At 35.8% G+C, this 26,977-nt stretch overlaps 1 protein-coding gene across 2 annotated transcripts in view; it reads right to left on the minus strand.

The window, feature by feature from the left end:
• Positions 1-26,977, minus strand: part of BBS5 (Bardet-Biedl syndrome 5) — a 49,398-nt gene that overhangs the window by 16,191 nt on the left and 6,230 nt on the right. Inside the window, exons 3-12 of one of the 2 annotated variants that reach the window (XM_027865851.1) lie at positions 23,948-24,013; positions 23,056-23,105; positions 22,455-22,582; positions 18,166-18,301; positions 15,497-15,592; positions 10,733-10,795; positions 9,221-9,355; positions 4,728-4,811; positions 2,644-2,667; positions 1,806-2,519 (exon numbers count right to left, since the gene is read on the minus strand). In XM_027865851.1, the coding sequence (XP_027721652.1) occupies positions 2,418-2,519; positions 2,644-2,667; positions 4,728-4,811; positions 9,221-9,355; positions 10,733-10,795; positions 15,497-15,592; positions 18,166-18,301; positions 22,455-22,582; positions 23,056-23,105; positions 23,948-24,013 (884 nt within the window). In that variant the 3' untranslated portion in view covers positions 1,806-2,417. Of the gene's footprint in view, positions 1-1,805; positions 2,520-2,643; positions 2,668-4,727; positions 4,812-9,220; positions 9,356-10,732; positions 10,796-15,496; positions 15,593-18,165; positions 18,302-22,454; positions 22,583-23,055; positions 23,106-23,947; positions 24,014-26,977 lie in introns of those variants that run through there. The other variant, XM_027865850.1, reaches the window with a different exon arrangement.

The following is a 26,977-nucleotide window of genomic DNA, read 5'->3' on the forward strand; positions in this document are numbered from 1 at the left end:
TGGAACTTTTTGTTACTAAGGAAACAGCCATGAAACAAGACCTTTAAATTAAGTGGAAGGACAAAGCATATAAAGTATTAGCAAATAGGTGAATGAGGATAAAAGAGAAAAAACTCTCTACATACAATGAGAGAATTATAAAAATGAGTCATTCTTCAAAAACATGTTGACCAGGAAAACAGGCCCTCTGAATTAATGATGCCTCAGTCATAGGAGGATGAGATATGTCTGTATCAGTCAGCTACTTTAAACTTTGATCTTATATAGTCTTAGAAATAAAGTAACATGAAGAAATATTTCATAACAATTTTCCCACAAGTTTTTAGGTAAAACAGGAAAGAATTTTTTCTTCAAAAGAAAGGAAATTATGATTCTTTAAGTATGATTTTAAAATTAATGCTTAAAATATAAATAAAATAAAAAATGCTTTAAAGACCCAACAGCATTATAATCCAAATAATGGAGAGATATCACTGATCTCTTTTCTCCTGTGACATTCTGAATTATCTTTAATCTTAAATGGAAAATTTGTAAGAAGTAAGAATAATCAAATAGTTTACAAATATTGAAAATGTTTTTATAAAATATTAAAAAGATAAAAGCATTTCATTCATGGACATTGCAAAAACTTTATATTCATTTGAAGATTGTACAAAATTACAGTCATGATCACATATACAATTTGAAAAATCATTTTTCTGAAGCAAACATAACAATTTTGGGAAAATGTATGAAACTATAAATGATTTAGTTTTTTTACTGCTACAAGGTTAAAACATTTTAAATAGCAGAGCTCAATTTATATAGCAATTATGAAAATGTTTTGACTTTCTATATGTGCTGCATGATTGGATTTTCTAGGCTTTCTGAAATTGGTTATGCTTTACAAATACTGTAATTTCAAATTCTGTTTGAATTCCTCCAAACACACCACAAACCACTGAATCAAAAGTTTCTAAACTTTAAGTCCTCCACAAATGGATAACAGTTTTCTTCAATTTTACATCATAATGAAGTCCATAGTGCTGTCAGCTGCTAAAACAACAGCTGAAAGGAGAGCTCATTGACTCTTTTCCATTTATAGACACTGCTGAAGGTTTTAACTCACTAGAAAACATATAACAGCTGCTTACTCCTCCCTCCCTTTAAACAATAAATGAGTCATTTCTTGAGTCATGATAACACCTAACATTTGAAAGGTCTTAATGAGTCAGATGAAAATCTTATGATGTGATCCATTTGAGATTAGACCTTAAAACTCAGCAGTTTTTATAGTAGCTTCTTCTTTGTGCATGACATGTAACAAATGCAATTCAATGACTAAATTGACATTACTTTTTACACTGTAGCAGTGAAAAAGTTTTACACAATTTAGTAAAAATAAAACAAAACACAGTTGTAGGCAATTTTCACAACAGTACCTCTCTTCAAATTGATATTATTTCCAATAAATATATAATTCTGAACCTAAGTTGCTTTCTTAATCCTCTGTCAAGCTTGAAGTATAGCTAGCACAAGTTTCTATCATTAAATGTGCAACTAACTGGGAATTGAAAGTTACCCTTAAACTATAATAAACATAAACAAGAATGTCAGAAAATCATTGTAGCAATAAGACAGCAAAACAAATATTTTATTTCAAAAAAGCATTAAACAAAATGTCTATTAATAAAATAATTTCCTAAATAGTACTCAAAATTTAGAGTGGAGACTGATTTACATCAAGTTCCAGAATTTTTAAATTTACTTTTATGAAAAAAAAATAAAATAAAAGATCCCCAAATTAGGGAGTAAAAATGGTACTAATTAATATTCAAGAAGTTTATACTTGAAACAGTGCAGCAACACAATTAAACCTGGTTGAAAAGGGCCATAGAGATCATTGTCACCCCTTCTGTTAGCAGATGAACAAACTGAAGCCCCTGGAGGTAAAGGTACTTGCTCACACAGGTACTAAGGAGCAGAGCTGAGATTCCAAGGCAGATTCTCTTACCCCAAGTAAGTGCTCTTACCACTACAGCACACAATTTATCTTACCCTACCTAAGTTCAGAAAAGTTCATCTCAGATTCAGCATTCCTGTCCTGTTTTCCTAAATAATACTTGCAAAACACTAAAAAGTGCTATGCAAATACTCTTTATTAAACACAATCATATACAGTCATTTTATGTCAGCAAATTTATTAATGTACAAGATTAAGATGATATGTATAGCAAATAAATTCAACAAACTAAATCCAATTCTGTTACAATTTTAGGATAGATAAGGCAACTGGCAATAACATTTTAGATAAATGCATTTTTTCTTAAATTCTTTAAAGTTATTACTTTATATACGACTATTCAATATGTTATACCAGACCACTAGTATCTTCAATCTTAAAGTATCTTTAAATAGAAATCCAGCTCAAATCAAGGTCAACTCATTACTTCCCAAAGTCCCTGCAGGGTGAATCCATCCTTCAATTTTTCTATTGCAAGCCCCAGTTCTTCTGAAAATACAGGTTCCCGATCTTGTTGCTTTTTGATAGTTAAGATGAGAAAAGAGCGTAGGCAAGGAAGAGGAATACACAAAAGATTGTACATAAGTTTATGAATACTAAATGATAATACATAATTTTTATAATAAGGTAAATAGCCTTACCTTATTGCCATCAGCAAAATAAGCCTATGAGAAAAAGAAATCTATTAAATTTCACATATCTAACAGATTATCAAGACTACATGGGGTCAGTGGTCTAACAAGCAATTTTCAGACTGAGTCTATAACTAAATGAATTTTACATTTTCTCCCTATAACATATGTTTTCTCTTCTTGAGATTTGTTGTAAGAGAATTTATCTAATTCATATAAATATTTTACATAAGCTATAAAACTATTTTTCTGTAAGCTTTAAACACTAAATATATGGCATAATTACTACTCCATTAAGGTCCTACTCTGCTGCCTCCTTGAGGTATAAGTTTTCAAAGGCTATGTCAATGTATCAAAAGCTCTGGCAGGTCTTTCCAGGCCAGGAAGATATCAAGTATGGGCCAGATGATTAATCTATCCAAGGGCCAGACTAACAAAGTTTAGGAAGCCATATCACAAGGGAGGGTTGATAACGAATTGAGGAGGGTTTTTTTTGTTTGTTTTATTTTTAGCCACAGCAACTTATTAAACCATTCACTCAAGTAGGGCTCTGATCTGTGTTAGTAGAGCAAACACATCCAAATGTGTGTGCTGAATTAACTATTATTAGTACTATTTTCTTTCTTTTTAAATAGATAAAATGAGTTAACTTACAACTTATCAGTTTCAACCTAGGTTGGCAAAAATCCTTAATGTGATCTATCAGAAAATATTTTCTCTGGATATGATTTGGCATAGCAACATGTTAATAATTAAATTGGTCCTAGACTTTTTACACGTCTGCTTCAAAATTTTTCTGCCCTACTTACCACCTATCAGTGAAATATTCTGGTCAAGTTAATTTTTTAAAACCACCTTCCCTCCTTAGATATTTAATTTTATTTAACTTAATTTAATTTACTTTTTTCAGTCAAAGACAAGGTTTATTAGAACATCCATCATATTGGGCAGACTCTTAAGGAGTCTGAGCATTAGTGAGCTATTGGCTAGATTATAAGAATCTGAGCATCTTAATGGAGATAAGATGGACCTTATATGCAGAAAGACTCTGGGAGGAATCTAGGAGTGGTCAAGTAGTCTATGAGGTAATAGAACTCCAGGGACCTGGACCACATGGCCAAGGGAGAATGGAGTCTAGATAGGATTAAGGGTGAGAAGTGGTTGGGGGCCATAGTGAGGTAAGACAATGGAGGGCCAAGCTAGGTAGGCTAAGAGTAACAGAGATTGGGCATAACCTCAATGAAAGGCCAGTGGATGGGATTACAGCTTCAGGGGAACACCAGAGATTTGGCCATATGGAAAAGTCCAGGGTTTTCCTTTTTAGGGTCTAGATCCCATCCTCATCATTACCCCCTCAAACAAATGGGACCCAAATTCTTTTGGGGTAATGGGCGAATGTTTTGGCTTCTGAAACTGCTTCCTGCTGGAAAAAGGCATAGAGCTGTCCCTGCCTCAAGGGGGTCCCAAAGAGGAGGTTGACTGGTACCAAGCACAGGCTGCATCCAGGGAATGATGGGGGGACATTTAGATATTTAATTTTAGCAGTGTTTATTAGAGTTTCCTGTAGTAGTAACACAGAGAGGGCATTTCTCAATTTTTTTTGACCAAACAATACCAGTTTAAAAACTGCACATTCTTTATTTCCAAACAGGATATGCCTATGAAATTAACAGGGAATAATCAAAAGAAGACAGAAAAATGAATCTCTGCAAAGGTTTTTAATTCACCAGAGAAAGAATTCACAAATAAGAAATGTGTGTTAATTATTGTTTTTGGGTGAATGGCACTGTAAATGAGACAATGAAATATACAATTTTAGAATAAACGTGATCTTTAATATCCTCTAATAGTCCAAAGCCTGAAGAAACTTTTTACTTGTCTGAATTTATCTGAATGACTATACTTCCACTTTAAAAACTTGATATTCTTAGACTAGAAGACAATACACATATCCTTTGATCCTATACCTAAAAATTGTGTTCTCAAGTGTCCCAAGTTCTAGAGTATTTTATTGACTCGTACTTTATTTAATTAGTTAAATTAAAGAGCTGAAAAATTACAGTAATTCAATGGATTTCTTTGAGGATGCTTACCACAAAAGCATCAGTGTGTTCATCAGATTCTATTTCCACATCATCTTGAATTTGTTCAACTGTCAGATCTTCAAGAGGTTGAGGCTGTAAAACAAGACACTTAAGTAAATTAGGCTGCACAGAAAAGTAAGCTGATAAGGCATATCAAAGTTGTAACAACAATTTAACAACTTTCATTGGGAAAATGTAATTTGAGAATTTTCTTCAATAACAATAACTACTATTGTTTTACAAAAATCTCCTATTTGAGTTACATTCTTCTATTAAAAAATCATTTTAATTATAAATCAATTTGAATATTAAAAATCATTTATATGAAATTTAGGTTTCAAAAATAAATTAGGTCAACATCAAATGACAAATACGACACATATGGCAAATACTACATTTAGAGAAACTTTAAAGACAACAGTAAATGTATTTTTGTGATAATTTTCTCACATAATTGTTTTGGACAGTATGAAGTTTTAATTTTCTCTCAGAGTAGTAATTAAATAGAATCTATATTTTTGAAATAACAAAAAAAAGATTATGGGGGTTATGATTTACAGCACTGACACAATGCTACACTATGTGCTTGATAAATATTTGTTGAATGAATTTTAAAGCAGAGACCAGATTATTATTTATTATTTCATTCAGAAAGTATTGTTGAGCACCTGTGATGTGCATGATACTGTGTGGGTTACAAAAATGTATTCTGCAGTTCCTGCCTTAAAGGAACTTAACAATCTAATAGAAAAGATAAAAATTGTACAGAAATAATTATAAGGCAACAAACAAATAATTATAATACAAGGAGAAGAAAGTACTAAGAGCCACAGGATTCAAAGTGGAAGGTTACCAATCATTTTCAGATATGATGAGGTAGCACTTAAGCTATGCCTAGAATGACTTTGAGGGGTAAAGACTGGTTCGGGGATATTCCAGGTGGAAGAATGGCTTGGGCCACGACAAAGACAAACAAGTTATGCTTTAAGAATGGCAAGTAATGCACTTTGGTAGGATTTTGTTGGGCTATAAGATTTATGTGATAGGTTTGCACTATGTAAGGTTAGAAAAGCAAGTTGGAACTATACTGCCTAGGACCTTAAATACCAGGCTATGGGTTTTGTACTTTATTTAATGAACAGGGGAGAATTAATGACAGCTTTAAAATAGGGAAATTATATGAACAAAATAGTGCTTTAGGAGGAATCTGGAAGTAATGTTGGATGGCCAAGACAGCGGAAAATCTATAAGGAGAACGGACATTGCAAGAATTCAAATGTGAGAAATAAGGGCCTAAAATTGGGGATGACAATAGAAATAGAAAGGAAGGTACAGATTTGAGAGATACATGAAGGCAAAATTGTTAGGGCCTGGTGACTAGATAAGAGGTTAGGAATGAGGAAAGGGAAGAGGACAATGAGGTCATACATATGAGTCCCTAGGAGAACGGAGAGTTACAATTAACAGAAATAAGAAAATGAGGAGGAGGAGCTAGTCTGAAGTTAAAAAGAAGAATTTAGTTTTAGATATGTTTTGAGATGTTGGTGGAAAAGTCCTATGTGTGATTAGAAATGGGGGAATGGTGCCCAGGTGACTGGTCAAGGATAAAGATTTGAGACTTGTCCATCTAGCGGTGATACTGAAGTTTCAAGTCAGATCACTAAGGAAGCCTGTATAGAGGAGTGGGCTATACTTGGGAAGTAGAAGAAAGAGTAGGAACAATCAAGGGAAATGGAGATAAATTGGTCAGAGATGTAAGAGGAGAAGCAGAACAGACCAGTGACATAGAAACCAAAGGATAAGAAGGTGTTTGGTTTTTTTTTTGGTTTTGTTTTGGTTTTTTTTTTGTGAGGCAATTGGGGTTAAGTGACTTGGCCAGGGTCACACAGCTAGTGAGTTATGTGTCCGAGGCCAGATTTGAACTCAGGTCCTCCTGACTCCAGGGCCAGCGCTCTATCTACTGTGCCACCTAGCTGTCCCAAGATTTTTTTTTTAAAAGCACTTTGTACTTCTGTCATTGCATATATCACATTTTTTTTTTTACAATGAACTGTGGCTGTTTATGTCATCTTCCCTTTGAAATTTTAAGTTCTTTCAGAACTTAAGTTCAATATCATTCATTTTTATAACTGACAATGCCTAGAACAAAGAAGATGCTCAATAAAAGTTTGCTGAATGAATGAACAAAAGGAAGAGGTAGCTCAACATTATTGAATGCTGCAGAGAATCAAGAAGAATGCAGCCTAACAATAAAGACAAATGGATTTGGCAACTGGAAAGACCCTGGGAATCTTTGAGAGAAATTTCAGTGGAGTGGTGGGGAGAGAAGTCAGATCACAGAGGGTTAATATATGAGTGATTTTTTTTGTGTGTTTAGTGAGAAAGTAGAAGAAGCAGGGGAAAGACTTCTCTTGAGAAGTCCAGAAGTAAAAAAGAGAGATAAAAATGATAGCATCAGTAAGTGTCATGGCTGAGTAAAGGTGTGCTTTTATGTTTTAAAGAGGGGAGAAGTGTTCTCTATTGGCAGAAAGCTTGAACTAGTGGAACAGAAGTGTGAAGAAATAAGAAAGAAAAGAATTTAGGAAGCGAGACTTGGAGGAAGTGGCAAGAAGTAGAACCAAGAGCACATTTAGTTACGTTTAGAATAGAAGGACTACCTCTTCAACTTAGGAGGGAAGGAGATGATGAATGGACACACAGAAATCTAAGGGGAAGAGAAAGAAAAAGAAATGAAGGAATTAGCACTGTATGGCTTCCATATTTACAGTAGAGGGCACAATCACCTGTTGCAAGTAAGGGAGACAAACAGGGGATTCAGAGATTTAGGAGCATGGAAAAAGTTTGCAAATGTATAGAATCTGAGGGAAAGTCAAGACATGAATTTAAAATGTTGCTGTTTAGCAGCGAGGGCCCAGAATCATAGACTATTAGAAGAGAAAAAGCTGCTGGAGATCAAGTACAACTCGCTCATGTTAGAGATGAGGCAGCTGAGATCCCAGGGATGTGAAATTACTTGCTGATAGCTGCACAGTAAGTTTGAAGAGTTGGATCAGAACCTAGTGTTTGGCTCTCAAGCCAGCTCTCCTGGCACTGGACACACTTCCCCTGCATCAGAAAGAGTGGATTTGTGGTCAACCTGGCCAATATAGCTTCTTAAATTCCAGCCATGTTCAGCAGCTAGAGAGAAGTAGAGAAAATTGAAGGAATGATGGGTGATACAATGTTAAGAATTTCCACATTAAGTATGAAAGAAGGAAGAAAACAAGAATGTATTAAATGTTTACTGTGTGCCAGGAACTGTGTTACAGGCTATATAGATATTATATTAGGAGGTAGGTACCCTTACTATTCTCATTTAACAGTTGAAGAAACTAAGGCAGACACAGGTTAAGTAACTTGTCCAGAGTCACACATCTAGTGAGTGTTATGTGGATCAAAGAACAGAGGTCACGATGGAAATCTCTATGTATGGGTCTGAGCTAGGCATAGAGGTAAGTAAAACTAGGAAAGAGCTAGTAAACTTAGGAAATAGAGGAGCATCAAGGGACTAGAGTTTAGGATGAAGGTAGAGAGAAGGTTTAATAGGGATAGGGAATGGGAAGTGAAAGATAATGAAGGTGTAATCTGAGGAGACTCCTGGGTTTGAGATCTTTGCAGCAGAGTAGTTCTCTCTAATGAGGAGACTGAATATGTAGTCCTGCTGATGGATGGCTTAAGTAGAACAGAGATGAAGATTTATTAAATAAGGAGACTGTGAGGTGACTGTATCAGTTGGGTTATCTATATGGATGATGAAATTATGGAGGAGGATGTCAAGGGGCCAGAGAGAAAGCTTGACAGTTGCTAAAGTTACTTAGGAAGATAACAGAGTATCTTGGAAGTCACTTGATAATTGTTATTAGAAAAAGGATGAGGATAGGTATAGTTATAATAAATAGATTCCGAAAGAGGAAAACTTGTTGATCAATGACAGGTTATACAAACAATGGTTTGGAAATGGTATCAGGCTGACCTCCCCTTCTCTTACAGTAATACAGGGAAAGTGTCAAAAGAAATAACCTTCATTGGAGAGGCCTGTGGTGTAAGAACCAACTTCCAGTTAAGACAGAGGCAGAGGGGACACTGTCCCACAATAGAACTGGCATTACACCAGGTATAATGGAAGAGACCAGAGTGAAGGATGGGTAGGCAACAATTAGGATTGGAATGGAGTACAGCTGAACTGGATAGAAATGACAGTACAGGAAGGGATAAAAGTGAAGGAGGGATTTTTGCTTAGTGTATAGATAGCAGGGATAAAAGAATCAGAGGGTTGGCAAGATGCATGTGTCAGTAGTAGAATAAAAGTGCTAGGCAGACAGAGTTGATGAATTATTCATCATTTTAAAACAGCTAAAATAAAATTTTTGTACTCAATGTTCTGATGTTATCCATGCTTTTGAATATAATAACCTTATATAACAATATGACAAATTGATTACTTAGTAAGCTGAAGAAATTACCTTTTCTTCCATCTCATAATCCACCCCAAATATAGGACTGGCAGAATAGACTCTGTGAAGTGAATTTATTTCCTTTACTGACTCCTGTAGTTTCTCCACAGGATCTATTTTGAAACCAAGAACATATCCTCCACTCTACAAGAAATAATAATTTTAAAAGAGCCTGAAGAAATATTTCTATCACATAAGAAATTATAAAGCTTTAATGTCCTTTATCTTCAGAGAACAATCTCCATACCAGGCCACCTCCAACCCTGGCTTCCTCATGCTCTTTTCCCCCACCAGAACTCAGAGCCCCCCTGGGACCCTGTGCTCTGACTGGTAAGTTTTCTCCTTTTCTTTTTTAGTCTCAGGACCATTCCTTTGGTCAGCTCCAAGCCATGCCCCCATGTGAGCATCTCCCACCTCCCCTTCCAACTCTAGCTCCCCACATATGTTATCTTCTACTAGAATAGAAGCTCCTTGAGGGTAGGGACTATTTTTACTTCCTTGTATTTGTATCTCCAGCACTTAGCACAGAGCCTGGTACACTGTAAGCACTTAAAAACACTTTAAAAATTTTCCATTGATTTAGTTATTATAATGCATAGCAGATTGTAATAGTCAAGGGAACCAACTTTTCATTGAGTTATTTCTTAGGAATTATCATAGACTTTTAAAAGGAGACAGGTATTAGCTTTGCCTGACATTAATTCTTCAAAGTGATATAAGATACTTGGCTATGACAGATCATTGGAAGAAATGGTCTAATATCTCCTGCTAGAGCTAGAAAAACTTAAAGTAGAGGAATGGGTAGACATTCAGGTTTTGGGACTCAATTTAGAAAGGAAATACAGGGAGGGGTGTGTATGTGTATGTGTGTTTGTGTGTATGTGTGATTTCCTAAGTCATTTCAGTCATGTCTGACTATTTGTGACCCCATTTGGGGTTTTCTTGGCAAAAATACTGGAGTACTCGTCTTTTCCTTCTCTAGTTCAGGGGTGGGGAACCTGTGGCCTCGAGGTCACATGTAGTCCTCTAGTCCTCAAGTGAGGCCCTTTGACTGAATCCAAACTTCATAGAATAAATCCTTTTATTAGGGGTCTGAGTTAATGTCTGAGGATCAATTTGAACTCAAGATGAGTCTTCCTGACTCCAGGCACTCAATGCACTGCGCCACCTAGCTGCCCAAATAATTATTTTACTTTAATGGATCACTACCAGAAGTTGGGATAAATAAGGCATAAAAGTTTGTACAATAAGACATAATAAAATCCTTTTAAATGACACCTAAGGAAAAAAAAAGATCTACCCACATATTTTCTTAACCTACCAAGTATTATTGTTTTTTTGGGAACATCTAAATAAGACTTCAGTCCTCCTATGTAACTTTACACATATAGATAATCCCTTCCTTACTTGAGCTCCCCATTGGTGACTAATATCATATATTATTAATAAGCCCTCAGACCTAGGCTGTCACACAGATCTTGTACTTATTAAACACAATGTTAAAAACATTAAATATCTTACCTGTTGAGAGCTCTCTATAACAAGTGCTAAACCAAACTTTGAATCTCTGACCTTTATAGAACGCTAGTTATAAAATGAAAAAGAAACAAAAATGTATTTTTGATTATTTGGTGATAAATACTATTTAACATTTATTATGCACTCATACTATTAACGTTTTAATCCCATAATTCCATTTTTCATGGTAAATGATAACTACAACATGATAAATACAATAAATGCAGCATGATAAATACAACTACCAACATCTAACTGATAAAAAAATTTCTCCCTGTATTATTTCACCATGGAAATCAATTAACACAGCAATATCAATGATGAAACAGAATTTTCAAATGAAGAAATTCAGTAAAAGGTATCAACCACAAAAATGTACAATTTCCTAAAAATGTTTCTGACTCTGCATCATGCATCAGTACTAGGCAACTTAAAAAAATGAATCAAGGCCCACTGATCTGTTAGCTTTCGAGGACCATTCTCTTTTGTGGCTATTTTGGCAGAAGTAGTTCAAATGGATATGTGATTCCTCCTCTGCACTTAACAAACCCCTCTTGTAATCTGAAGGATGCTTAGCATGTTTCCCTAAAGGAAGAAGGGACTTAGGGGATCATAATTGTTACTTCAAACATGTAAAAGGCTGTCACGTGGTGTTAGATTATAAATGACTCTAGATGACAGATCTAAAGCAAATGAATGGAGGTACAGGGAGGCAGATCATATTGTTTTCTTTTGTTTCCCAACCTAGCACAGTACCTACCATATAGTAAGTTTAATAAATGCTTTATTTCTCCAACTATGTTCCTCTGATCAATGCAGATGAAAGTGAGATTCAAGTACTCTCAGTCTCTTCCTCCCCTCTTATTTCCCCATCCCTTCCTCTGTTTCTTACCCCTTTCTTCCCCAGTATATTCCTTTGTCCCTCTCTTTCCTTTCTTGTTAAGATTATTAAAACATAATAAAACCACTCCTAGTCTCTGTCATACTTAACTCTCTCTATAACCCCTGATGATATTAAGGTTCTGAGGAGACACCTGTATTATTCCCTCCCCCCCACAGAAGGAAAATACTGGTTTGTATTTACGGTTTTATATTTTTCTCGACTCCTGTGTTTGCATTACAAGGTTTTTACTCAATTCTAGTTTTTGCATCAGGAATGACTGGAAGTCTGTTACTTCGTTAGAAGCCCATTCCAACTCTACTTTACCCTCTCCCCTTCCCCACACCATATTTTTTCTATGCTCAGTTTTGTCAGGTTGGGTATTCTTTATATGGAAAGATATTAAAAACCTTTTTGGTAAAACAGAAAATATTAAGAAATAATGTTTTCTCCAGCCTAAAACCCCTTTCAGGAAATTGGGTAGGACAAAAAGCTAAGAACTTTCTTAGGGAAATAATAACCTCTTACCTTAATTCATGGGACTATTATCCATCTAAAAGTAGTCTTTAGTTTCCCTTCCCCTGAAGTTATCTGGGCTAAAACACAGCCTTCTCCATAGAGAAAGGCTATTGATATCATCTCTGGGTGCAGTCCCATTGATTCTTTGAGGGAAATTGTCCAAAAAAGAATGGGATGGTGTTTTTGTTACTGAACTATTTTCTGAGACATTAACACCTAGCTGTATTTTAACATATAGTGAGCTTCCTTTGTTCAAAATTCCTATAAATGTCAACTAAAATTTTCTTGGAGCAAAGAGCCTTGTCAGAGGTCATGAGGGACCTATGCTAATTTGCTTACCTTTCTCTAAGTCAGAAAATGCTTGGATATTAGATTACTGTTAAATAAAATTGCTTCCTAAAACAATTGTACCTAAAACACAGAGTACACTATTTTTTTCTTTGATACCTGGTCATGAGCTTAGATCTTTTAATTTTTAGGACATTAGATTCTAAGCTCTCCGCTCCTTAAAAGTGGTGGCTGCTAAATGTGTGATCCTGTCTCTGGTTCCCTGGGATTTGAAATCTTTCTAGCTACTTGTAATATTTTTCCTTTCTAGACCTGGAAGCTCTGGATTTTGACTATTTTGTTCCTGAAAATTTTAAATTTAGAGTTTCTTTCAGGGGGATGACTGGTTGCTTCTTTACTTTCACTCTGACCTTTGGGTTCTAATAGATGTAGGAAGTTTTCTTTCATGATTTCTTAAAACAGGATATCTAGACTCTTTTTTGGGGGGGGAGGGGTCATGGCTTTTATGTAGTGCAATGATTCTTTAATATTTCTTCTTGATCTGTTTTTCAGGTCACTTGTTTTTGATATAAGATACCTGACATTTTCTTCTGTATTTTCAATTTTTTGATTTTGTTTTTAATATTTCTTATTGTTTCAAAGAGTCATTAACTTCTGTTTGGTCTATTTTTCAGTGAAGAAGGTTTTGTACTTCTTGTACTCAGTTGTTAAGTCTTCTTCCCTGTCCTTCAAAACTCTCATTTCTTTTTCAATTTTTTTCCTCTAGCACTCTCATTTCATTTATAAAATCATTTGTTAACACTTGCTTCATACCTTCCAGGAATTTAGTTGACTTTATGTCCACACTGTGTTCTCCTTTGAGGTTCTGAGTCATCCACTTCTATGTTTGTGTTTTGGATATCCCTGATACCAGAAGGGCTCTTCATTGAGGGAATCTTTTCATTATTTAATCATTCTTCTAGCCTTACTTTTCAAACTGAAACTTTTTGTAGGGCCAGACTCAGCACACTTGTGGAGGGAATTTCTGGGACTTATTTGGTCCTAATGTAATCTTTGGGGTCTTACTGCTACTTTCTCTGGATACTAAATGGTACATTCTCATAGGGTCTTGGGACCACTCAGTATAGGAACCTGAAAGTTTTCTGTGGGCCCAAAGCAGTCTGATTTAGGGAGAAGCATGATCATTGCCCTCTTGGTCTAGAAGATATGCAAGCTTGGTTGGGATTAGATCACACAACTGTAGGCTTGGTTAGAGCACCAGTGACTGCAACTGAACCAAGACCCTGTAAGCTAGCTGGAGGGCTCCACAGTTTCAGAGGGACAGAACTTCAGGCTTCCCCTAGATCTGAGCTCCCTACCTGGTTCAATCAGTTGTGGGTAGGAGTTGTTAGCTGAATTCAAGACCCTGCTCTGGGGACAGAGTCACACAGCTACTCTTTGCTTCTGTTTAGCCTCAGGCAAGAGACCTGGCAGTGATCTGGTACCAGCAGCAGGTCAGCAGCATATAGGCTCTGGTTATCTCCTCAGTCTACATTCAATTGCTACCCAGTTCTGGAAATCAGAGTGACAGAATTGCCAGGTGATTCTGTCTCTATTTTATTTGAGACTACTTCCTGCTCTAGGTATACATCTGTAGGTTCCAGTTCAGTCCCTTGGCTGGAAGACTATGTCCAGTACCTTTCTGGCTGGACCAGTCCCTAGTGCCTGTAGACCTGGGCTGGAAAAATGACTGTGCTTTCTCATTGGATTTCCTAATTACTACTTAGTCTGATGCTTTTTCTAAGTCTTTGTTGCAGTAATTGTGATGAAGAGCTGAGCTGTACTGCCGTCTCTTACTCTATCATCTTTGCTAGTTTTGAGTATCAATCTTAAAGAGCTCATCTCTAACCTAAAGTTACTTTGGGGAAGATGGTCAACAAGCATTTTTTTAATACCTATTATGTGCCAAGTAGTGTGCTAAGTGGTGGGGATACAAAGAAAGACAAAAAGCAGTCCTATTCTCAAAGAGTTCACAGACTAATGGGGTAGATAACATGCAAACATCTATGTAAAATCTAAATATATACAAGATAAATAATCAAGCACTGCCATTAAGGAGGAGAGGCTTCTTGTTGAAAGTAGGATTTTTGTTAAGACTTAGAAGGAAATCAGGAGATTGAGGTGAGAAGGAAGAGAATTCTAGTAATGGGAGACAGTCAGTGAAAATGCAAGGAATTGAGAGATAGAGTGTGTTCAGTGACAGACAGCAGGAAAGTGAGTGTCACTAGACTGCAGAGTACCTGGGGTTGAATAAGGCACAAAAAGACTGGAAAGACAGGAGGAGGCCAGGTTAAGAAGGGTTTTGAACCCAGAGGATTTTATATTTGATACTGAAAGCAATAGGGAGCTATTGGAATTAAATGAATCAGGGAGGGGTGATATGGTCAGATCTATTTTTTAGAAGATCAGTTTGACAGCTGTGCAGAGGACAGAGTAGAAAGGGGAGACATTTGAGGCAGGGAGAACGAAGGCTACTGTAATAATCGAGGCTATTTGTGATAATGGCCTGAAACAAGGTGGTGGCAGAGTCAAAAGAGAGAAGGGAGTATATATGAGAGGCAGTGGTATGCAAGTAATTGCGTGTGCTGCTACACATTAACTATGCATGTCATGGACTTATATTACCCTATAAGGAACTTGTGGGAATACTTCTGATAACCTAAATACCCTGCATGAAGTCCAAGAAAGGCCCACTTTATAGTTTCTCTTCACGGAAAGTAGGAGTATTTGAAAGTTTCAATGTACTTTACTTTTCCTAGAATGCTAATTGATAATGGCATACTATTCTATGTATTTAATTGGATATTTTCTTATGTTGAAAAAGCCAATCATGACCATTTTTATCATAATTAACTAGGCATTCTGAAATGAAAACTGCTACTACTTTAACAAATAAAAAAAGAAATAGTGAACTAGTCTAAAACAAACCATAAAATCCTTTTTGGATTTTATAATTATATATTAGTATTTATAAAATACTAAAAGGAAATAAAAAATTTTAAGTTATATTAAAATAAGGCCATCAAAGTATGTGTACTTACAATTTGCAGATATGGTATACTGACATTGAAACTGTCATTCATATTTGCATGCCAAACAATTCTCACGTTAGTAATAAAAAAGGTTCCCAAATTTCCCTATGAAAACAATTTAAGGTATGCATTGATTAGAATCCATAGGCTGTCTTATTATTGAAAAAAATTCTGCATTATGCTAAATAGTTCTGTAAACAATGCCTAAATTAAACTTTATAGCCACCAACATCACAACTTTCTTACTCAGGTCTTAGGATGTCAGAAAATTTATGGCAAGGTAAGAGAGAAAAATATAAGAGACAACCTCTCAGAGTCCACCAGGGAGATTTATGGCTCTTGCCACCATAAACTGGAACATGCAGTTCTTTCCCAGGTAACCATGACTACCCAAAAACTTCTAAAATTCTCAGGTTTGATAGTCTAAAACTCTTAAAAGTAAATAAAAAAAAAACAACAACCCAGTGCTTAAAAACAAATATTTGTATAGCACCTTAAAATTTGTACTTATGTAAAATGCTTTGCATTTTTTTTTGAGGCAATTGGGGTTAAATGAGTTGCCCAGGTTCTTTCTCTCTCTTTCTCTCTTTCACACACACACACAGACACACACGTGTCTGAGGCTGCAACTGAACTCAGGTCCTCCTGCCTCCAGGGTGGGTGCTCTATCCACTGGGCCGCCTAGCTGCCCCTACAAGGCACTTTAGTTCTCATTTTAAACTTCATAATCACTCAATGAGGTAGGTTCCACAGGTTTTTTATTTTTATCTCCATTTCACAAATGAGGAAAGTGAGGCTCAGAGCATTTAAGCAACTTGCCCAAAGTCATCCTGCTAGTAAGGCTGGGAGGCAAGACTTGAAACCAGATTTTCCCGACTCTAAGTCCTGAACTGAATCGCCTATAATAAAATTACTCGCTACATACTGGCTTTCAAAAAAAAAAACGTGTACGATGATTTGTGTTTGGGTACACCATTTCAAGTCTCAAAACAACAACAGCAACTAAAGAGGCATCTTATGGATGACCAGATACAAGACACATAGCACAGTTCCCAAAGTCATATTGGCACCTACAGAAGATTATGTTCAACACTGACAGTAATTAGCCTGAAGTCATTATTATTTCAATCCATTTTTATATGGAACATTTCTTAAAAGAGTATTACATATTTCTTTATTTCTCACTCAGAAAAAAAGTATTTGTGATAAACCTAAAGACTTGTTGAAACAAAGGGAAAACATTTTTGTTTTGTTTAAATTCAACTTAATCTGACAAACACTTATTAAGCACCTACTGTGTACAAGGTATTGTGTGAGGTGCTGGAGATACAAAGAGAAAAACAAGTTTCTGATTCCAAGGAGCTTACATTCTATGGGGAGGGGTCATATACATAGATATATTATAATGGATGGAAGAGAGGGATGGGGCAAGAAGGGTTCAGACAGGATGCTCTAGGAAATTGTCATTAATAGGTGATGCTAACAAGAGTATAATACATTACAATAGATGTAAATACATTTATCCTCTTCCATATATTCTAAATTTTGCAGGTAAGGGATGTTCAGAATAAACAGAATCAGAATGTTAGTATGTAATAAGTGCTATAGCACTGATATTTTTAACAGTGTGCCAAGGAAAGGACACATTCTATTTTCAAGATGTTTGGAGTCATTAAAAGATTTTGCAATTTCCCAAAGACAATACAATTTGTTCTCTTCTTCTTCAGTTCTGGGCCCAATTCACTGTCCATTTGCAGTGTCTGATCAAGATACACACATGCATATGATAGATGGACATGCTGTACAGGCTGTCCATCCAACTGCATCTTATGATTTGGATAATAAATCACCTTCATCTGCTTGGTTTTTCAAATGTGAATAGTTAGACCAAACTCTTGATACTTATGAATCTCTGCAATGTTCTGGGATTTGACGTAATCAACCCAGTATCACCTGTAAATTGGAGCATCCAGAGGACAATACTATCTATATGGAATTCCTCAAATTGTGCTGGAGCTCTTCCACCACAGCGGCAAACACTTTTGGCTGGCATGAGTCTCCCTATTTTACGCTTCACCTAATATTAATGATTATAGGTTATCAAATAAGTTTATCTCTGTTGTTAAATCTTTCAAGGAGGCTTATATAATTTTAACATATATATGGGAAACAGTTTTTAATACTAATATTATTCTAGTGTTCTTTCACAGTCATGAGACAATAGTCTCCAAAGAATTGAAAAAGTCTATCACCCAAAGGGCAACGAAAAGGGTTGAGGTGAATGTGAACAAGCTGAAACGTATCACCAACAAGGAATTAGGAAAAGAAGCAGAATGAAGGATGTCATCAAAGAAATGCCCAAGAAAAAGAGGCTGGGCTAGTCACATGGAAACAGTGAAGTAAAACAGATGGAGAGCGGTGGTACCCTTCCAATGTCAAGAGAAATCAAGGAAGGCTCATGGCAAATTAGGTAGACCCCTTGTAGGAAACTTATAGAAGCACATAGATGAGAGTTTCCCAGAATGAGTAGTCAGGAATGGACTGTTCTCTGCACTGTTGGAGGGAATGCTTATATTGAAGAGATGGAGATCCATTTGAGTATCTGAGTAGATGAACCAAGTAAAATGACTGTAAAGACTCTATTAAAGTCTTTATTAAAGTCTTGCCTTGAACCATACCTGGTCACTGGATAAATTCCAAACGCCATTGATTTTATCATATACTTGTTCCTGTGGTAATAATCTTAGTTGTTTGTTTTGAATTAATGCACTCCTTAGTTTAAAATCACGGTACATTTTAGAAGTTTCATAAGCTCTACAAGAAAAAAAAGGACAGTAAAGCTGAAAATGTAATTTTAAAATTTATATTTATACAAGTCTAATATTACTGATATAATAATGCATTTATTTTCTACACTGCATACATAATTAATGTAGATGCTAATCAGCTTTACAAAAGTCAGTTTTTATTTTTTTGCTTCAATGAAGGTTAGGAGTCAGTCAGTCAACAAGCATTTATTAAGTTCCTACTCTATACCAGACACTGTGCTAAACACTGGAGATACTAAGAAAGGCAAAAACAGTCCCTGCTCCGTCTAATAGAGGAGGGAACATGTAAACAACTATGTAGAAAGATGATTATACGAGACAAATTAGAGAGAATCTTAGGAGGAAGGAACTAGAATACTTGGGGTCATATAACTAGTAACCAGAAATTTTAAAATTACTGGTAGACCATTTTTCTATTTTATGTTTAAAAAATTATGTTCAAATTTAGTAATGACCGTCCTCAACATCTAATTTTTAGGTAGAAAAAAATCTCAAATGTTCTTAATACATCATACAGCACAAACTATTCATCAATATAGGGAATTCCTGGTGAGGAAATTCTTTCTATGGAAGATCTGCAACTGCTTTGCAACTTACAGACTTGGAAGTCAACTAGCATTAATGAAAAGTCTAATATGTGCCAGGCACTGTGCTAAGTGCTAGAGGTACTGTGCTGTGCTCTGGTTTATAAAGTTCCCCGGGGGCACTGAGGGGTTAAGGACACTCTAGGGCCAGCATTCTTTCCATTATGCCAGCTATAGAACTTATATTTTTGTTATACCTATATTTATATATACATGTATACATATATGAAACAGTAATTCCTACATATATATCATGTGTGTGTACATATATGCACACGCACACACACACATACAAACACACACAACACAGAGGCAGCTAAGTGTCACTGGGCTTGGAGTCAGGAAGACCTGAGTTGAAATTTGACCTCAGATACTTACTAGCCGTGTGACTGGGCAAATCATTTAACCTCTGTTTGCCTCAGTTTCCCCAATTATAACATGGGTATAATAAAAGCACCTGCCTCTCAGGGTTTTTGTGAGGATAAATGAGATAATATTTGTAAAGTATTTAGCACAGCGCTCAGCACATAGTAGGTGCTTAACATATACTTCTTTTCTTCCTTCCTATATTTATGGTCCAAACTAGCTCCCTTTTTCTTTTTCTTTTTTTTTATTAATTTATTTTTAGTTTTCAACATTCACTTATACAAGATTTTGAGTTCCAAATATTCTCCCCATCTTGTCCCTCCTCCTAGCCCAAGATGGCGTGCATTCTGAATACTCCTTCCCCTAATCTGCCCTCCCTTCTATCTCCTCCTCCCCCTTCTCTTATCCCCTTCCCCTTCAATTTTCCTGTAGGGCAGGATAGACTTCTATACCTCATTTCCTGTATATCTTATTTCCCAATTGCACGTGAAAGCAATTTTTTTTTAACATTTGTTTTTAAAACTTTGGGTTCCAAAATTTCTCCCTTCCTCCCTCTCCACCCATCTTCACTGAGAAGCAAACAACTTGATACAGGTTATACATGTGAAGTCATGCAAAACACTTCCATAGTAGTCATGTTGTGAAAAACTAACTATATTTCCCTTCATCCTATCCACCCTCCATTTATTCTATTCTCTCTTTTGACCCTATCCTTCCTTATAAGTGTTTCCTTCTGATTACCCCCTCCCCCAAACTGCCCTCCCCTCTATCATCCCCTTGCTCTCTTGTCCCCTTCCCCTCCTATTTTCCTGTAAGGTAAGACAGATCTCTATACCCAATTGAGTGTGTATGCTATTCCCTCCTTAAGCCAAATCTGATGAAAATAAGATTCACTCATTCCCTCTCATCTTCCCTCATTTCCCCTCCACTGTAAAAGCCTTTTCTTGTCTGCTTTATTCTACTTCTTCTTTTCTCCCTCTCAAAGTATAATCCTGTCTCATTCCTTAATATTATTCTCCAAATATAACCCCTTCATCTTCAACTCTCCCTGTGTTCTCTATTTATCTATCTGTCTATATACGTACATATAATTTTTTTCCTCCAACTGCCCTAATACTGACAAAGGCCTCATGAGTTACAAATATCATCTTTCCATGCAGGAATGTAAACAGTGCAACCTTAATAAGTCTCTTATGATTTCTCTTTCCTGTTTACCTCTTCATGTTTCTCTTGAGTCTTGTATTTGAAAGTCAAATTTTCTATTCAGCTCTGGTCTTTTCATCAAGAATCTAGCTCCCTTTTTCTGATGTTCCTTTTTCTGTCAATGATATTATTCTATCATTCACAAAGGCTTAAAACCACACAACTAGGCTGTTCACACTGTTCTTTGAACAAATTATGCTTTTTTCCACCTAGCTTAGTAAATATGATAGTGTTTGCTTATAATGTTTTGTTTGCTTAAAATACCCTTCCTTCTCTTTTCCACCTACCCAAATCACACTCATCCTTAAAGGCTCATTCTCTACAAAATTTTCCCAAACCATTCTGGCCTACATAGATCTATCCAATGAATACTAAATCAATAGTACTATCAATAAATAGTACTTACTATCACTTCTTTGGACACGTAATATAATAGAAATAATACAATACATTAATATGATATGACAACATATAGTATAATGTAAATAACGGACATTCTTTACATATTGTCTTATATTTATATGTTATATTTGAATATTTCATGCATGTACACCTTATCTTCCTAAGTAGATGGTCAGCTCCCTGGAATGAGGAACTATTTTTTTTTTTAATCTCCCCTACTGCTAGGTACATAGCTGGAACCCATGAATGAAACAAAGAATAAAGTAAAACTTTAATCAGAAATCTCAAGGAAATGGGCATTAGGGTTAACTGTACTTTCTCATTAACAGGTTTCACCTGAGAATCATTTTTATTTCAACTATTGTTGAAATATATAAGTCCATTTTCCTGGTTTGTTAAGTACAGTACACTGAGGAAAACATTTCTTTGAAGAGTCAGGATCTTACAGTGACTCTGGATCAGCATTCTGAATATCAATGATGATTGTAATAATAATACAGAAATAGAAAACATAAGAAATTGGCCTGAACACGAACTCAGAAACATATCCTAGAAGTTATTTCGTATGTTTCTTTAAAATACTAATACTTAATGTAATTTTCTCATTTCCCTTTTTCTGATAAAGAGTAAATGCAGGACAATATTCCAGATAAATGAGCATTCTGATTAACTGAACTACACTTATTTCTAGCTTTACTACATATATAAATTGGCTAACAATTTTGCAATATCAATAAAAGAATTTCCTTAGCTTTCAAAATTCTAGGAAGTTATGTGTAAGCAACATCCTATAAATGGAACTATAAAATAGTGCCTCTCATTTTGAGACTTCTTTGTTACATATAGACACACACAGACAGACAGACAGACAGACACACACACACACACACACACACACACACACACACACAAACACAAACTATAAATCATGGCCAAAGAGAACTTGAATATGCCAAGAAATGTGAAATTTCTATTTCTTTAATCATGTACCCTTAATGAGTAGTGGAAATATAAATTACTTATACAGAAAATACTTACAACATTTGTATACTGTCAAGTGGATATTGAAGGGTCCAGAGTTCCTGAAATTGCCATCTTTCCTTAGTATTATCAAAACTACTTCTAACATTATACTCAAATCTTTGTATTTCTTGACCATATAGATACAAAATAAAATGGAGAGCTTGCTGAAGTAGATCTAACTTGATCCAAATAGTTGAGGCAAAGAAATAAACAAAAAAACTCAATAAAACCAATCACCCCTCTAATGAGAGAAAAAGCACTCTCAAATTTCTCAGTTTTCCAGTGAGATTGCCTATATTAATTCAACTCTCCATCTCTCTTTATCTAGCTACCTACTGTGGACAAATAAGAATCCTGGAAAAACTTTTAATATCTCAGCTTACAAATGAGATGAAAAAAATGTGCTTTTTCAGGTTTCTTGTAAGGATATTATTTCACATTATTATTCTAGGAAAATGATGCCCTATTTTTCTCTGCACTTTCTTTAATAAATGTGCCTTCACATAATAAAGTGACTAAATAATATCTAATAATTCAAAAACTTTTTTTTTTTTACCATACCTGTGTACTGCAATGACAGAGGTAAAAAGTCTAGGATTCCCAGGAACCACATTTGTAAATATAAATTCAAAACGAGTATTGTTACATTTTGTTAGTATGTAAAGAGCTTCAGTCTGGCCCCGTAACTTCTGTAAGGACAAATTGTTAATGCTTATTAATAATTTCTATTTCATAGGCAATTATTAGTTAACAGTAAAAAATTAGGTTAAAATATAAATACAAATCTAAAATAATGCAGATCTAGAATATATCTTTGTTATACATTTAATGGTTAAGGACTAGACTTGTAATTCCGCTGATATAAGGACTCCTGGGGAAGGAAACTCCTTCTACCAATGCAAGCTGGCATCTTCTTTGCAATTTATGATTTCAGACAGTTGTCTAGAGTGTAGAGAGGTTAAGTGACTTGTCCAGAGTCACCCAGCTGGGATGAGTCTAAGGCAGGACTCGAACCCAGGTCTTCCTGGCCTTGAGACCAGCTCTCCATCTACTTTCCATGCTGCCTCAACATTTTTAACAAATGGAAAAGACTTTTAACTGACTTTTAATTGCCTGTTACATTTTTAACAACTTTAATAAGTTTTATATTTTTCATACTCACAGAATTAGCAGTTCTTGTTGTAATATTGATTATGCAGTTGTAGCCAACAGCTAAAGTTAAAAATAAAATATAAACATTAAAGTAAATTAAACAGAGAATACACAGTGCAAGAAACAAAGTGAAACCTTCTACACTTTTAAACACCAACTATATAGTGGAATAAAGGTTTTGTTTTTTAAAGCTCATAAATTATTGTCGGTATACTTTTTTTTTTAAAGGAAAAGGAGAACTAGAGATTCAATTCTGCAATTACTTACCTCTTCCTAAAAAAATAAAAATCCAGGATGTGGGAGTCTGCTTTTTTTACAGTTCACATAACATATCCTTAAATGAAATTTGGCATCTTTTACCAGATGAAAGAGTCCATAAATGGACAGTAGGAAATAAGAAAATAATTAATGGTAAACCCTAGGATGTTACATTATTTTTAATCATTTTAAAGATCAAAAACACAAGTTATCATGACCATTTACTACTGCATAGTTATGAGAAATAACAACTTCCTTGTTATGGAAATAGGTTATTGGTTATAAAATTTAGGTCAAAAGTGATTATCAAAAAAATCACAAAACAAAGAGGAATCACATTGGAGAGATGGGAAAAGGCCATCTGGCAAGTGTTTAATTTCTAAAAAATCCCTTCCCTGAAGCCCTAATCCCATATACATGTCTAGAAAAGATGATCTATCTGAAGGAAAAAAATCAAATAATGCAGAAAAAGCATTTATATTTTGTATTATGATGTAAACTTTGATAGTTCTATAAATTTCTTGACATTTTATGAGTAAGTTCTTTTCATAGCATATATTGTTAGGCATTATAAACAACTATGAGAATGTAGTAATTTACTCTATGGATTTTGCATCTTTAAGTTAACTTAAATATATACTTACAAAGATTGACTCTGGGTAATGCCAAAGAATGCCATATAATTCTCAAATTTGTCACTAACAATCTACCTGAAATAAAAAGAACTGAAATGTTTAGCTGGCCTAGAGATTTTAATTTGTAACACATCTGTGAAATGAGAAATCTATGATTTCTCAACCTATTTATTAGTAACAAAATCACATTTATAGAACACTTTATAGTTAAAGTATTTTATACATATTATCTCATATAATCCACAGCACTACTGTGAAGTAGTGCAATTATTATCCCCATTTTACAGATGAAGAAACTGAGGTTCACAGAGAATAAGTACTCACAGTCAAGATTCAAAGCTAGGTCTTCCAACTATACCACCTATTCATTTCCTCATTCAAAAAGTTATGGATAACTATGCTTTCCTGTGTTCAAGGCACAGTGTTAAATCATCAAATGAAGGTCAGAGGTTTAGGAGACTGAAAAAAGTAGAAGCATTGAGTGAAGATGGCTTTTTTTAAAGGAATTTGGCTGAGTATAGGGGAAGAGATGGATGCCAGTGGGAGGATCTGGGGATTTTTTTTTTAAGGATAGAGGAAATTTGCACACCTTTGTAGGTGTCCTACAAAGGGAAGAAATAGGTTGATAGGAAGAGATTTCATATTAGACAGGAGAGATGATAGCGGAGGCAATCTGCCAGAGACGATGGGAGAGAATGGGATCAAGAATACATACAAAAGGCTTGGTTTTACAACTCTGAGGTACCACCTCACCTCTACCAGAAAAATGTTGGATGTTGGAAGGGATGTGGGAAAACTGGGACACTAATGCCCTGCTTATCCAGCCATTCTGGAGAGCGATCTGGAACTGTGCCCAAAGGGCTATAAAACGGTGCATACCCTTTGATCCAGCAATATCACTTCTAGTCTATATCCCAAAGACATTGAAAAACAAAGGGAAAAAGATCTATTTGTACAAAAATATTTATAGAAGCTCTTTTTGTGCTGACTAAGAACTGGAAATCAAATGGATGCCCATCAATTGGGGAATGGCTAAACAAGCTGTGGTATATGATTGTGATGGAATATTATTGTTCTATAAGTAATAACAAGCAGGATGACTTCAGAAAAACCTGGAAATTGGGCATCTAGGTGGTGCAGTGGATAGAGTACCAGCGCTGGAGTCAGGAGGACCTGAGTTCAAATCCGGCCTCAGACACTTGACACTTACTAGCTGTGTGACCCTGGGCAAGTCACTTCACCCCATTGCCTAGCCAAACCCCCCCCCCCAAAAAAAACCCAAAACTAAACTCAGAAAAACCTGAAAAGATTTACATGAACTGAAGCAAAGTGAAGTGAACAGAACCAGGAAAACATTGTACACAGTAACAGTAATATTGTATGATGAAGAACTGTGAATGACTTAGGTATTCTCAGCAATACAATGATCTAAGACAATCCCAAAGGACTCAAGATGAGTCTACCTCCAGAGAAAGAACTGATATTGTTTGAATACAGACTGAAAGAAGCATGCTATTTTTCACTTTATTTCTTTCATTCTTTTTCTTTTATTTGAGTCCTCTTGCACAAAATGACTAATACGGAAATGTTTTACATGATTGTAACCTATATCTGATTGCTTACTGTCTTGGGGAAGGGGGAGGAAATGGAGGAAGGTATGGAATTTGGAACTCAAAACTTAAAAACAAATTAAAAAATTGTTTTAACATGTAATTGGGAAAAAATAAAATATATTAAATTTTTAAAAATCAAAATATTTCCAAGAAGCTAAAAAAAAAAATAAAGGGCTTGGTTTTGGCAAAGAGAAGGACTACCTCTTTATCATAAACTCAAGTAAAGGAGGAGCTAGTTTGAAAAAATGTAATGGGTATGTGAGATGAGGAGTAGGGGAGAAAAAAGAGCTTGCAGAGAATGGCAGATCCAAGATGGTAGAGTAAAAACAGTGACTTGGTTGAACTCTCCCCCAAACCCCTCCAAACACCTGTAAAAAATGACTCTAAACAAATTCTAGAGCAGCAGAACCCACAAAAAGGCAGAGTGAAACAAATTTCCAAGACAACCTGGATGGCTGATGGGAAAGGTCTGTTGCGCCGGGTTGGGAGAGGAACACAGTTTAGTGTGGGCTGTGTAGGCAAAGACCATACCTCAGCAAACCTGGAGCAGGCCTCAGGGAACTGAATCACTAGCAGCTGTGGCAGTTTCCAGACTTCTCAACCCACAAACGCCAAAGACAACTTAAAAATTCAGTAGGAAAGGTCACTGAACTTGGATGAGAGAGAAGCATGGTCTAGCCCCAGCGCTGGCACAGCCACGAGGTGGCAGCAGAAACTGCTTGCAGAGCTCTTGGCCCACAGATGGAGGGGGGATTGAGCAGCTGATCAGAGAGGCATTGCAGGGATCTCTTTGCTGGTGCTAAGGCAGGATTCTCTTGCTTTGCTTGTGCTTAGATCTGGGTCACAAGGGGTGGTCCTGGGGTGAGAAGGAGCACTGGCATGGCAGAGCTTGTGGTGGCACAGAGGGAATCCTCCTCACAGTTTCAAGCAGAAATAGTGAGTGTGGTCACTCATGGACCACGGCACAGGCCAGGAAAGGAGTAAACACCTCTCTTTTGATCATACCATCTTGGAAGAACTGAAAATTTACAGATCCCTATAAGTATCTCTGAAAACAGCTGCACAAACCCCCTGAAGCTTGGGACAGTATACCCTCCACACTGGAAGCAGACCCCTACCTTAACAAAGAGTTTAAAAGTCAAGTAATTGGCTAGGAACATGAGCAAACAGTAAAAAAAGTCAGACCACAGAATCTTACTTTGATGACAAAGAAGAGCAAAACATGCAACCAAAAGAAGACAACAAAATCAAAGCTCCTACATCCAAAGCCTCCAAGAAAAATATGAATTAGTCTCAGGCCATGAAAGAGCTCAAAAAGGATTTTGAAAAGCAAGTAAGAGAAGTAGAGGAAAACCTGGGAAGAGAAATGAGAGTGATACAAGGAAATCATGAAAAATGAGTCAACAACCTGCTAAAGGAGACCCAA

Source organism: Vombatus ursinus, unplaced genomic scaffold (assembly GCF_900497805.2).
Source record: "Vombatus ursinus unplaced genomic scaffold, bare-nosed wombat genome assembly UNPS02014779.1, whole genome shotgun sequence".
Taxonomy (NCBI): Eukaryota; Metazoa; Chordata; class Mammalia; order Diprotodontia; family Vombatidae; genus Vombatus; species Vombatus ursinus.